General features: G+C 44.0%; 1 protein-coding gene across 1 annotated transcript in view; it reads left to right on the top strand.

Annotated features, from left to right (window-relative positions):
- Window positions 1–692: 692 nt before the first annotated feature.
- LPCAT2 (lysophosphatidylcholine acyltransferase 2) overlaps window positions 693–14,483 on the top strand; it is a 50,526-nt gene continuing 36,735 nt past the window's right edge. The window contains exons 1-4 of the mRNA XM_044987058.1: window positions 693–901; window positions 9,884–10,023; window positions 11,109–11,326; window positions 12,953–13,065. Of these exons, the coding sequence (XP_044842993.1) occupies window positions 794–901; window positions 9,884–10,023; window positions 11,109–11,326; window positions 12,953–13,065 (579 nt within the window). The 5' untranslated portion in view covers window positions 693–793. The remainder of the gene's footprint in view (window positions 902–9,883; window positions 10,024–11,108; window positions 11,327–12,952; window positions 13,066–14,483) is intronic.

Below are 14,483 nucleotides of genomic sequence, written 5' to 3'. Positions count from 1 at the left end.
TATGGTTAGTGAGGCTTTCTGTGTGCTGCCTCTGAGAAGGCTGCAAGCGGCTGGCTGTTCAAGGTTTGGGGTGCTGGCAAGAACCCACTAGCCCAGGGGTTCTCAAACTGGGGGCTGGGACCCCTCAGGGGGTCATGAGGTTATTACTTGGGAGGGGTCAAACCCCGCTTTGCCTCCAGCATTTAAAAGTGTTAAATATAAACATGTTTTTAATTTATAAGAGGGGAGGTCACACTCTGAGGCTTGCTGTGTGAAAGAGGTCACCCGCACAAAACCACTGCACTAGCCTGAGTCCAAGGAGATGGGCAAGTGCCAGGGTCCAGCCTCCTGCTTTGGCTTCGGCCACAGCTCCTGCAGGAGGCACAGGGGCTCTGCTGTTCCTGGGACGGTTTCCTTCCCAGCCCCCAAAGCTGAGGGCCACAAGGGCCCTGGGGTTGGCTGTGCTCTGGGGGCTGGTCCCTGTTTACCCCCGGGGGGCCAGCCCCGGCTGCCATTAAATCCCCCCTCCCGCCCCCAGCCCCCCTGGGGGCTCTGGCTGGAGCCAGGCAGGGGCTGCCTGGCAGGTCCCCTCCAGGGACGCGCGCCCACAGGCGGAAAGGCCGGGAGCAGAGGCCCGTGGGCGTCTCCTGCCGGCGGGGGAATCCCTGGGGCGCGCTCAGCCCGGGGGCCCGGCCGGCTCATGCGCAGGTGGCGGCGGCGGCGGCGGGAGGTGGAGCAGCAGCAGCAGCCCCGCGGCGGTGACTGTGCGGAGCGGCGGCCGGAGGAGCGGAGCGGCGCGGAGCGGCGCGGGGCCATGGCGCAGCGGCTCTTCCCCCTGCCCAGGCAGCAGTCCCTCTACCCGCCCAGCGTCCGCAACCCCTTCGTGCACGAGGGGCGCCTGAGCGCCCGCGACAAAGCCCGGGTAAGGCCGGCGGCCCGCGGCGGGAGTAACGGGGCAGCGGCATCCTGGCCGGGGCAAACGGGGCACCTGCGGGGGAGGGTCTGGGCCCGGGCCCGGCTGCTGGGCGTGGGGCTCGGCTGCCCACCCAGGCAGCGGCTGGCTCCAAGCCAAGGGAAAGCGGCTGTTTATTCCCGTGCAGCCCTGCCGCCAAGGCTGCCGTAAATCCAGGGCGGCGATTAGCCTGCAGCCTGGGAGCAGCCCGTCTCCCTTGGGGCTCGCCAGGGAAGCAGCCCGACGGCCCCTGCGGGCGTGCACCAGCTAGACGGTGTTTGTCTTTTCCCTCCTGCCAGCGTGGGGGGTTGCAACGACCCGGCTAAATTGCATGGACCCCAGACTTCCCTTTCTGTGCGTGGACATACTGCCGCTGAAAGAGTGCAGGGTGCTCCGACCGTGTGGTTAAAGTAGGGGCCGTTTATACCAACAAACAAATCCCATCGCCCTCCCCCCGCTTGTCAAAATCTACATGGCTCGTTCCCATTTTAAACAGAGGGACTATCACCAATAGTGTGTCTTGGTAAATGCTCTCCCCCCCGCACCCCCCTTTAAAGAGTAGCTCCCATTGCACTGGAGATGTTACACTGTTTTTGAAGAGTTAACCTTTCAGTTTACTGTGGCTGTTTGGTCCAATTGACCAATTAGAGCAGTGGTTCCCAAACTGGGGGTTGGGGCCCCTCAGGAGGTCGTGAGCTGTCAGCCTCTACCCCAAACCCCACTTTGCCTCCAGCATTTATAATGGTGTTAAATATATTAAAAAGTGGTTTTAATTTATAGGGAGGGGGATGCTGCACTCAGGGGCTTGCTATGTGAAAGTACAAAAGTTTGAGAACCACTGAATTAAAGGACTAGAACTTCTGAGGTGCAATTACTTTTGATGTTGCTCTGGCAGCATCAGGTCAAAATGGTCCATGACTGCAATTAGATCCAGTTGCAGCACTGGGATTTTAGATTTGGCTGGGGTAGGGGAGAATTTTATAACATTTAACAGCAGTAGAAATTTTTTCCAGTGGAAACATTTCATTCCCAATCATTTCCTCATTCTTCTGGTTCATGTCACCTTGAAAGTGAAACTGAATAGGAAGAAAATGACTAATCTTTTTATTATCAAAGCTTAGGGGAAATGTAAAAGAAATCAGCATAAAGAGTAAGTCACTGTTTAAGATGATCTCATTTTAATAATTTAATGACCCAATCCTACAAACAAGCAGGTGAAACATCTGTATGTAAATTAGTAGTCCCACTGACGTTAAAATTACAACTCATGTGAGTAAAGTTACACCCTTGCATAAATATTTGCAGTATGATGGCTATGGTGGTTGTTTATAAAGTAGGAAAGAAAATATCTTAAAACATTATTTTTGTCATAAGGGAACTTTTAAACTCGGTTCCTTGGGTTATTAATCTGTACAATGTGTCTAATACTTGCCTCGCTTTGAAATGGCAGTATAAAAAGCTGAATTATTATAATATTGATTTTAAAAGGACTCGTGTTAAGCACTTTAAAAATTCTTTTCTGTTCTCTTAAAATTAAAATTAAATAATTTAAAACATATACTTTTTTTTTTTAATGTTGACTCTTATCTGTTAGCTTGGACAATGCAAAGAGGTAGCCAGTTTCACATTATTGTTAACGGATTTTACTTGCAGGCTCAATTGAACTAGATTCTACGGTAGTGGATGCAAATGCTGCGGGGGATTGGATTACAGACTTTTCTTTTTTCTCTTTCGCCTTTTGCAATTAAAAAATATGTGGAAACAATTATGATTTATGGTTTTAAAAATCTTATATTATTAAAATCTAAACTTTGAGCCAAATTTGACCCGACATTGTCTCAGTAAGGACAATCAACACAACACAGTGTGGCCTAATCATCTTCTACTTTCTGCTGATACTTCATTAAATATCGGGGATTAGTGTGTAATGGAATTCTAAATAGTTCTATATATCTATGCTCTACATTTTAAATAACTCGCATTGAAGGTAGGTGAGGTGGAGGAAAGGTAAGACTGATCGTAAATTGTTATGCAAGTGTATTTACTCTGTTCTGCTTTAATGGTGGACTGAAATGCTTCTTAAATACAAACACACCAGGATCTGCAAGCATGGACTGCACACGTCTCAGTTGTGCCATTGACTTTAGTGCGACTGCAATTTCCCAAAGGTGTAGGTTTCCATACTAGCAGATCCAGTTATAGAATACAGAAACTTGTTTTCAGAAGCCTGCAATTTGAAACCATGGTCCATTACTCCAGATCTCTACAATAATCTCCACTTGTTCAGCAGTTGAAGTGTATGTTCCTGTAAAGCTACAGGAGGGTGGGGGGAGATTACACAATGGTACGGTTTCAGGCCCCATTGCTGCAAGGTGCACTGTGTGGTGAGCCTGGCACCCATTCACAGCCCCCTCAAGGCCATTGGGGTTCTCCATGAGTGCTGGCTTCTGCCTGTGAGGTGCACCTTGTAGGTCAAGGCTTGACAGAGAGACAGGAGGCCAGTGGGAACTGAAGATCCTGCTTTTCACTCACATTTTGCTAGCAGAATCTTTCTTGTGGACATTGGACAGCAACGAATGTTCATGTTCAAACTTCTGCATAAAAACACATGCTTTTCTTTAATTCCTTTCTATTCTTCAGTGAGATGTGGTCTCACCCCGTCCTACATTAGAGGCTTAGTCAAATACTTCAGTTCCCAAATCTAGGGGGGGCCTTTGTGGCTTTGAATATTTTTTTACTCTTTAACAAAACTTAATATAAAAATAAACATTTTCATGACGCGTTGTCTGGATAGCTATATTCTGCTGTAAACCCAAAGGCTGCACCAATGTGCTAATACATGGAAACTGGAAAGTGAAACTGATTAGTCTGTTTTCATAGTTGGAGCTGAGTGCATTGTAAAAGGTAAATAATGTCAGACATGGTGAAAAGTGTAGTCAACTTCAAAAGACCTCTGGCATTATATATGGCAATATAGCAACTTACTTTTAAATAAAAATGGTTTTTTAACCTCACAGTGCAGCTGTTTAGAAGAGAGAGGCTCTCTTTAGAAGATGAGGAAATGGTTTCCTTGTCACATAGGATTACTTGGGTTTGGAACCATCTGAAAAAAGTAATACAAATCTATTGAAACAAACAATGGATGTTTACCTTGCGTCCTAAAATATAGCCAGTCATACCTGCTAGGGGCAGGTTTACCTGCTCAGGAGCTGTAAGAAGGTGGGATTTAGCAGACTTAAATTCGTCTCACTCCTTAATCATCTCTGTACATCAATTTATGACATGTCCCTCTAATATTAAATGTGTGTGCTATAGGTGATCAGGAAAAAAGATTACATTATCTTTGTTGTGTTAATTATAGCTCAATAGCTCTCCATTTAAAATGTGTGTGTATTATACTGCCTGTGAAAATAGAGAGGTGTTGTATCAGAATAGCCCATCAAGGCAAGCAGAAGACATGGTGGTTGTCACCAAAGACTGCAATTAAGATTTTTAAAAGATTGTGCTAGGAGCTGTACAAACTGCATAGGAAGATGCAGCCTTTGCCTCAGAGAACTTGCAATCAAGTTTGAAACAGATGTAACAAGCAAGTGTGATTAAACAAAGTGAAGGAAGGAGTAGGGTATTTAGAAATAAGATCACATGGATTTACATGGATTTCCCAAGCTTGATGGTGGCCTGCTATTTCCAGTCTGGAGTTAGTTCATCAGGATGGTTGTCTTTTAAAATAAATAAATCTGCTACCTCTGACTGCTGCATTATCTATCATTCACAGGCTGGCTGATTTTCATGGGCCTAACACCAAAAGTATGTATTGAGGAGAGGATAGTAACCTTATAGATTAATTCAGAATGCGTGTTTTATGTGTAATGGCCACCATTTTGGCCAACACGAGGGATTGAACTGGAGATCTCTAGGGCTAAAAGCTTGAGTCTCTGCATCTTGAGTTCAAGAAACAGACTCTCGAGCTGGGAGCTGTAACAGACTCATCTTGTGTTGACTGGGCACAGAGGAGGACATACTGATCAGTGGGTTACATATGCATAAAGGGCATCATGGAAGAAAGCAGAAACACTCATGGGAGAAATAAACAAATGGAGGTTTGCCATAATTGGCAAAGCAAAGGAGGTATGAGGGAAACATAAGAGACTAGAGTAGATATGTTAGAGAGGGACAGAATTGTGAATAGCCTGGAAGATGAGGACAGGAAGCTTGAATTTGATGCACTGAAAAATGTGGAGCCAGTGGAGGGATTCAGAGAAAGGGATGACGTAATCAGAACAAAGGGTAAGGAACATGATCTTAGCAACTGTATTTCTTAATGGATTAGTGGAAACGGGGGCAATGTGTTTGTCAGAGAAGCCAGAGAGGAGGAAGAGGGAGATGAGAGATGTGAGCCTAGCTGTGTGGAGAGAAAAAAGGCTGGATTTTGGAAATGTTATAAAAGAGGAAAGGGCATCATTGGTATAAAGTCTAGATGTGTTAGATGTAGGAGAGGGAGGAGCCAAAGGTGATCCCAAGATTGACAGAGTGTCAGGGAGGATTGGGCATTGTCAACAGTGTCAGATGCTGGGGTGGAGCGTTGGGTTTGGGAGGAAGTCTAGAGAGTTCAGTTTTGATCTTGTTAAGGGTAAGCTGGTATTGCGACATCCAGGAGGTGGCAGAAAGACAGGCCGATGTATGAGATTGCATGGATGGAGACCCGGCAGGTATGGAAAGTGAGAATTGTAAGTCATTGTTTTAAAGCTGGTACTTGAAGTCCTGTGAGTAGAGCAATCATCCCCAAAAGGGTGCACAGCTAGAAGAGAAGAGGCTTTAATGAGAGCGGGGCAGGAAAGGGAATGTGCAGGAGCTGACAAAAGAGATCCTCATTCAATGGCTAATTTTGAAATTTTTGGCATGGGGGACTGATAATTCCCTCTTTTATTCGGTGTCAGTCATTATGAATCTAATAAAATCAGCTCCTGTGTGCAGAATTTGTTGAACCAGAGATTTCCTACTAGCATCTCAATACTGGATCAAGAAATACAATACGTGATTGTCTCCTTTTGCGTCTTTTGTTTATAATCTGCACATGAAGTGCAACATCATGGAAACTTGGTGAAATGATGATAATCAATGGAACTTGGTAATACCAGCGTACAAAATATATAGGAATGACACAGTAGGTCACGATGTTGGGGGAATGGCACTATGTGTGAAAGAAAGCATACAGTCAAAGTAAAAATCTTAAATGAATCAAACTGCACCATAGAACCTCTATAGATAGAAATTCTGTGCTTGAATGGTAAGAGTATTGCAGTAGAAATATACTACCGACCATCTGACCAGGATGGTGACTTTGAAATGCTCAGGAAGCTTAGACAGGCTACAAACGCAGAAAACGCAATGGGGGATTTCAACTATCCTCTTATTGACTGGCTATATTTCACCTCTGAAGGGGATTCAGAGATAAAATTTCTAGGCTCTGTAAATTAGTTTTTCTTGGAGCAGCTTGTCCTGGAACCAACAAGGGGAGAGGCAGTTCTTGGTTTAGTCCTAATTGGAACACGGGATCTGAACCAGAAGTGAATTTAGCTTGAACTGCTAGGTCAGTGTTTCCCAAACTTGGGATGCCGCTTGTTTAGGGAAAGCCCCTGGCAGGGTGAGCTGGGCCAGTTTGTTTACCTGCTGCGTCCGCAGGTCCAGCCGATCGCGGCTCCCACTGGCTGCGGTTCGCCGCTCCAGGCCAATGGGAGCTGCTGGAAGCAGCACCTTCGGCCCATAAATTGATGTATATAACAGGTACACAACTTACATCCACAGATATCTAAAAGGGGTCATGGTAACAAATTTATGTATATAATAAGTTGAAGTACTTGATGTACTAACCTATAGAAAAAAGACAGTCTGACATAAGTAAGGTAAGAAAATACAAATAAAGAAAAGGGGAAAATCCCCTACTAAATATGCATCAAACATGGTGGTGACAGCATAACATATTATAAATGTTGTATCATAGCCTAGGGGCAGTAGGGAGGAGATGTTGTCCTTGGGAGGTGCCAAAAAATGGGCACTAGTGATGTGGGAGAAGGTGACGGTAATGAGGAAGATAATAGCTAATATTTCAGGTTATTCTACAAGGGATGGTGTGAGTATATGGATGCGCAGGTGTATGTTCTGTAGTATCGCTATCTACCTTACTGAGTTGGGGTGTTTGTGACTGTGCTAAATGTATTAATAAAACTGTTTGTAAATATAGAAGAGTTCCAATTGTGTAGATGCCTGTTTTTTAAAAAGGCCCGAGAGGTGATCCTGGCAATTACAGGCCCGTAAGCCTAACTTCAGTACCAGGCAAACTGGTTGAAACTACAGAAAAGAACAAAACTATCAGATGCATAGATAAATGCGATATGTTGGGGAAGAGTCAATGTGGCTTTTGTAAAGGGAAAACATGCCTCACCAATCTATTAGAATTCTTTAAAGGTGCCAACAAACGTGCACAAGAGGGATCCAGTGAATATAGTGTACTTAGATTTTCAGAAAGCTTTTGACAAGGTCTCTCACCAAAGTCTCTTAAACAAAGTAGGCAGTCATGGGATAAGAGGGAAGGTCCTCTCATGGAGGACAGATTAAAAGATTGGAAACAAAGGCTAGGAACAAATGGTCAGTTTTCACAGTGAAGAGCAGTAAATAGCAGGGTCCCCCGGGATCCTCCCAATATCGGTACTGAGATCAGTGCTGTTCTACATCTTCAGAAATGATCTGGAAAAAGGGGTGAACTGTGAATTGGCAAAATTTGCAGATGTTACAAAATTATTCAAGATAGTTAAATTCAAAGCTAACTGTGAAGAGTTACAAAGGGCTCTCACTAAAGGGGGTAACTGGGCAACAAAGTGGCAGATAAAATTCAGTTTTTATAATATTAATACTTAGAAGATAAATAAGGACAAATTTACTTTTGTATGGAGATGATCCAATTATTTTTGGAACCGTAGGATGTCATGACAAGATTGAAGGAATGCTGAAAGAGATGAGAGACAGACAAAAGGAGCATTGGAGCCAATGGAGTATATTGAAGAATAGGATGAATAATGCTTAGAAATGCTTCTAATCTCCAACGTGAATTACAAACAGTAGTTAATTTAAAGGGGAGACGTAAGAATCAAGACAGTGAATATATTTTATCATAGAATCATAGAATATCAGGGTTGGAAGGGACCTCAGAAGGTCATCTAGTCCAACCCCCTGCTCAAAGCAGGACCAATTCCCAATTAAATCATCCCAGCCAGGGCTTTGTCAAGCCTGACCTTAAAAACCTCTAAGGAAGGGGATTCCACCACCTCCCTAGGTAACCCATTCCAGTGCTTCACCACCCTCCTAGTGAAAAAGTTTTTCCTAATATCCAACCTAAACCTCCCCCTGAATGATCATTCAGCTGTATGGATCAGAAATTGCTTTCCAGAAGTTACTTCCTGATGGGGCAGCTCAGCTGTTTGGCCTTGCTTTTATTGAACAGGAAGTAGTCACTTGTAAAAATCAGATTAGAAGTGCTGTCTTTGAGGGAGGAATGCTGCTATTTAGTTGCAGGTTTTAAAAAAAACAGCAACGCTTGCATGGTTTCTAATAAGAGCCAATCATCTGATATGGCAATAAAATACTTAACACAACTTGCTTGTTTTTTGTACGATACACTTCTTGCTGCAATGTACCTGTCTGGTTTTGGAAATTCATTGTTAAATGGCTGTGGATGTAATGATCCTTCAGATATAACTTTCAAAATGGGATTTCCCAAAACTAATTCTTCTGTTTATACTTTCTGTTGTTTTTGACCTGCTTGAAAAACATTGCAAATTTATTTCACGATTTCAAATTAAATACAACACATTAAGCTTCATGAGAGGCTTCATGACATCCAGTCATGCCTTTGGATGAATATGGTTTGTGCATGTATCCTGTTATATACAGCAGCAGTATTGTAGAATAAAACAGGATATGGTTACATCATGATAAAGTTTAATACTCTGTCAAATATTTGCATTCATATTAGCATGATTTGTGGTTTTATAACCTTTACTGAAAAACTGGATTAGCCAGTCTGCATTTTCCTGAGACGTGTCTATGACAGAGGTGGACAAACTACAGCCCGCAGGCCACATCCGGCCCGTGGGCCCCTCCTGCCCGGCCCCTGAGCTCCTGGTGTGGGAGGCCCTCCCCTGCTGGTCCCCCTCCCCGCAGCCTCAGCTCACTCACTCCGTTCGCTCTGGGCGGCGGGGCTGCGAGCTCTTGCCCGGCGGCGCAGCTGCAGAGCCTGGCCTGATCCAGTGCTCTGGGCAGTACAGCTGTAGTGCTGCCAGCCACCGGTGCTCCATTTTGGTGCATTTGCTTTGAGTGATCGTAAAACAGAAATAAAGTTTCTGCTACCTATACAAATATCTGCCTGGTTTTGACCTCCCCCGTTGTCCGTGGTCCCTGTTGAACAGGTTCTGGACCGGTCAAGGTCTCTGTGCAGCCAACCAGTATCGCTGGGGCCTTTGTGGCAGCCCTTTGTGCAGCTGCGGCGTGACACAGATAATGACGCACATTGTCGAGGAATGCCTGCTGACTAGGTTCAGCAGAGGCCTAGAAGAACTGCATCATGCCACTGAAGATGCCATCCCTTGGTTAGACGACTATGCCCCTGCTAAATTTCCAATCCCCCTGCGCCAGTCAGTCTTGTAAGATCCTTTACTTAAAGATTCAGAAATTCCAGTTCCAACTATAGAATTTTCCCAAGCACCATTTGTAAAAGAAAAAATAACGTCCCCCTCCTTTTATATAAACATCTGTTGTGTTAGAATCACATAATACTTTTCGTATTTAATCATGTAGCAGTGACATAAGTACTTTAAAGTTCACATTATGTAACCAGAGCAAATCAGTTGTCAAAGTGATTTCTGTTGATGCATTTTCTTCCTTTTTTTCTCCTCCCAGACTGTCCTGTTGGGGCTTATCCTGCTTCCATTTCGTGCCATATGCATTGCATTAATTTTGCTGCTAGCATGGCTATTTGCAGCAATTGCGACTTTCTGCCATCCTGGAAGAGGGTCTGTGCCGCTCATGGGATGGAAGAGGTAAAAAGCAATTGTCAAACTTTAGGTAAATTTTAGTGATATATTTTAAAAGCTCCAAACTTTAATAAATTGTTTCCTTATTATTTACATGATCAAAGAAATATTGCAAATACATGCTGTGGAGAATGTCTGCTTTAGGATCAACAACATTTGGTGCAACATTTGCTCTGAGTGATTGTAAAACAGAAATAAGGTTTCTGCTACCTATGCAAGTGTCAGAAAATCTTCTTCTATGTGGTGGGCTATGTAGTTTGCTGAGCTCATTGCAGCAGAGACCTTGGGAGCTAGTTTAGATATTAAGGCAGACACTTTGTAAGCCAGGCCTTTCCTTAGAGGTGGTTCCAGAAAGGAATATTCCTTGGAGTGGGGTACTCATTAACAAAGGAAGTAAAATACCTTTGGAATTCTGCCCAAGGATGATGGGAACAAGAAAATATATCCCTGTATATTTTTTATGTTACATAATAGGCAAACTTCGTATTTGGCCACCTTTTGTGCCCAGATTGCTCAATATTATTATGCATGACAACAAAAACACCTGTGACAGCTCACAAGTCTCTTCTCCTAGGTGTGATGTCATCAAAGGGCTGTTTCACAACTATATCTGTTATAAGCAGGGATTCTGGGTTTTGATCACTCAGCTTTGGGCCTTTCAATATCTTGGGTGCATTCCAGATTCTTCCCTCTCTGTAGCCATATGATACCAGGCGCGAACAAAAACAGGAAGTGGGTTATAGCAAAACCGGAGAGTAGCTGAGAGTTAAAGTTCCCCTGTAAAGGAACATGATTACTTTCCGTCTTAATCAGGGTTTCTTTATTAAAACTGATCATTTGAAAAAATAGGATTGATGCTATTTGATTGGCTAATTTTGATTCAAAGTGGAATCCCTTTTTTTTAACATAAAAAAGAGGCAGTAGGGTCTGATTTCTCATATAGCGGGTGCATGAGTCCAGTAGTTATAATGCATGACATGGAAACCTAACTTGCATGCTCTTTATTCTAAAGTGGGAAAGAAATGGTTGCCGGGGAATGTAATGGAGTTGATTTACTTACACATGCTATTTGTTTTGTTCCCTTTTTAAAGGAGAGTGACCCAGCGTGCCCTCCAGTGCTTAGGTCGTGTTATGTTCTTCTTGATGGGCTTCCAAGTTGAAGTGAAGGGAAAAGTAGCAGGTCCCTTGGAAGCCCCAATACTTGTTGTAGCTCCTCACTCAAGCTTCTTTGATGGAATTGTTTGTATCATAGCTGGATTGCCGTCGATCGTATCCAGGTTAGAGAACCTGTCGGCCCCAGTATTTGGCAGTAAGTATTGATAAAGTTACAGATAAGGGGTAAAATTTTCCAAAGCACCATTGTGATTTAGGAGCCAAAGTCCTATTTTTAAAAGTGACAGAGGGCCAGATTTTCAAAGATATTTAGTCACTTACAAATGCAGCTAGGCACCTAGTGGGATTTTCAGATCTCAGTGAGGGAGAGGCTCCTAACTTGCTTAGGCACTTCTGAAAATCCCACCATACACCCATCTGAATCTTTAGGTGCCTAAATATCTTTGAAAAGCTGACCTATATTTCCACTGTCTTGCCCTCCCTAACACTGTCCTGCCATAATTTCTATCTCCATTGTCTTCCTTTGTGTACATGACTCAAGTGATTCTTGACAATCATCCTGTAAATCATTAGCCAGAAGATTCTCCTGTTGACAGTGTTTGGCTTTGGGCAACCTGGATGGAATGGGGAAAGGCTGGGAGCTTCCCAGAAATTTCAGACTCTTGGGGGGTAAGGAGGCAGGAAGACAAAGGGGCTTCAGGAGTAACACAAAGAAACCAAAGGAACATGTTTCACGTGACTTTGGGGTGACTTTTGCCACAGGCAGACCTTCTTGCCGCAGAACTGGATTTAGTGAGCCCACATTGAAGGCTTAGATACCCCCCTGGCCTGTGACAGTGACTAGCTCCACAGCAGCTCTCTGCATGTCTCCGCTCAGAGGAGACTTGAAGGAAGCAGTGGAATTGACACTCCCTGTGCAGATCTGTCATTCATTTCCAGGAATGGGAAAGTTGTGCAAAGGCTTCTCTACTTGACATGGATGGATGGAATGGATTTATCAAGCCCCCAAAGTGCTGACTTTGCAAATAAACATACAAATTACTCAGGGTCTTGGGGGTGGGGAGTTATGTAAAGAAAATGCAGAACAGACCCATATCAAGGAAATTCAGAAAATGGCATATTCTTGACACTGCTTTCTATGTTTGAACTCACTGAGCATTTGTCCTTTGTGTGTGTCACTGATCTGTGAAGAAGTAGTTATGCAAAAAGGAAACCATTCCGTAGATTAGAATAGACTATATGCTTGATTTTCCCATTGTCTGATCTCTCCTCCTCCAAGAAAAAAGAAAACCCACACTTTTATTCTTACTGAGGCCATATACATGCTGTAGCCCTTTTACTAATCTCACGCCCTTTATTTTGTATGGTGGCCAGCCTGAAGTTTACAACATTCTTCATAAGCAACATAACTCCAAGCCAAACTCCTGGTAGGCAACTAGGAAAAGTAACCTAAAAACACTAGACTAGCATGAAAGACTGACTGATATTTGCTATGTAGTTTTGGGAGCACAGGGCAGGGAAGATGGTCTGGTGGTCAAGGCAGGACTGGGATTTAGGGGAGCTGCATTCAGTTTCTGACTCTGCCACAGATTGTATGAACTTGGGGGCAAATCACATAATTTCTCTGTATGAGGGGCAGTAATATCTTGTTTTTCCCATTCTTGGCCTGTCTTTTCTAGTTAGACTGGAAGCTGATCAAGGCAGGGTCTGTTTTTTACTATGAGCTTATTCAATCCCTAGGACAGTGGCGCTTGATTTCAGTTGGATCTTCTAGATACTCGTGTGCCATGAATCATAAATAACGTGAATCTCTCTTTCACAGCAATTCTCAGATCTCTCCAGCCCGTACTGGTATCACGTCTAGACCCAGATTCTCGAAGGAATACAATCAATGAGATAACTAAACGAGCAACATCAGGAGGCCAGTGGCCACAGGTAAAATAGGCTGTAAAGTGTCAGCTTTCCTTTTAAATTGTGAAACTTAAGGCTCAAACATCCCATTCAGTGGGACACTGGCCTGTAGCTGTAACTTTGAAACCAAAGGAGACGACATCAACCCTTTGGGGTTTATAAAAGGCTTTTAAAAAAGGAAAGGGGATTCCAGCATAATTACTTTTGAGTGACTGAGGAATCAATTCAGAACCCAAATGTATTAACTTGTAAAAAAAATGTGTCAAGAACACTTACAGGGATGCTTCCCCCCTGCCCCGAAGATTGGGGCCTCGAGCCTGTTGACCAGGTCGCTTGAAACTTAGTAGGCATTTAGCGTCACCTGTATTTTGGAAGCCACTTTACCATCTGCGTTGGAGTTCAGCATGAGAGTAATGGATATCAGCTCCGCACGCCTACTCACTTGTGGTAACTTTTCAGCACCACGCTGTTTCTCTGCTTCTAGGACTATATCATCTTCCCAGCCGGAGTAGCTGGATGCTGGGGACCTCTGTGGAGAGAGTAGTGTTGTGGGGAGCAGCTCTACAGTTACTGTGCCAGGCCAAGGGCTGGGATGGGCCCTGGACCCTTCGCACACCCCGTTCTTCTTGGAAGAGCAAAGCCTAAAGGATCCCTGTAGAAGCTGATCCTCTAGTTCTGACCTCAGCCCGCTGCTGCCCTGTCATAAAACCCCCTGACTGACAGTGCCCACGGAGCCCCACACAACTGAACTCCCCATGACAATCTGACCAAATCCTGCACCTGTCCTATCCCACTCATTGGAATGGCACCTCTTCTACTGTGTGTGGAGCTCTTAAAGGCAGAGGAGCATCCAAGGGAGAAATCTGCACCTGATCTCGTGCATGTGCCTGGCTTTGTTTTTGTTTTCAGTGACTGAGAGAACGAGTTCAGTGGCTGAAATATCATGAGATCTATTTTTCTCAGAGCAGGTCCCTTCCTGGATGATTGAAACATCATGAGGAAACTGGCTCGTTTTTGTTCCATAACTGGCTTCCTGAAGCAAAAATAAAAAGCTTTTGAAAAGTCAGAGATGGCAATAGCAAGATATTTGTGTTTCTGTTGAACCGGAATGCAGAGCCCTAATGATAAGGGGGCAGTCGGGACAGACAGCAGCCATAGAGCCCCATTTCCAGGAAACAAAAACCAAAATACATGTCATTTTCTCCCTGGGATGGGATTACTTAAATGTACCATGCATCATTTTCATTCCACATGCAGCTTGCTCCAAGTTCTTTAGTTAGGATTTAGGCTTCTTTAATTTGACTCACAAGTGCATGTTCAAATTTGCCCTATGCATTCTTACAGCCGCCTTTATTGTTTTTTCCATTTGTCGCAGGTCTGGAACTCTGCCACGCAGGTATTTTAATCAGACACCTAGCTCACATCTAGGAAAGCTTTTGAGT

The sequence above is a fragment of the Mauremys mutica genome, chromosome 14 (assembly GCF_020497125.1).
Source record: "Mauremys mutica isolate MM-2020 ecotype Southern chromosome 14, ASM2049712v1, whole genome shotgun sequence".
NCBI lineage: Eukaryota > Metazoa > Chordata > Testudines > Geoemydidae > Mauremys > Mauremys mutica.
The sequence above is the reverse complement of the archived record's forward strand: the minus strand, read 5'-3'. Positions and strand labels throughout refer to the sequence as shown.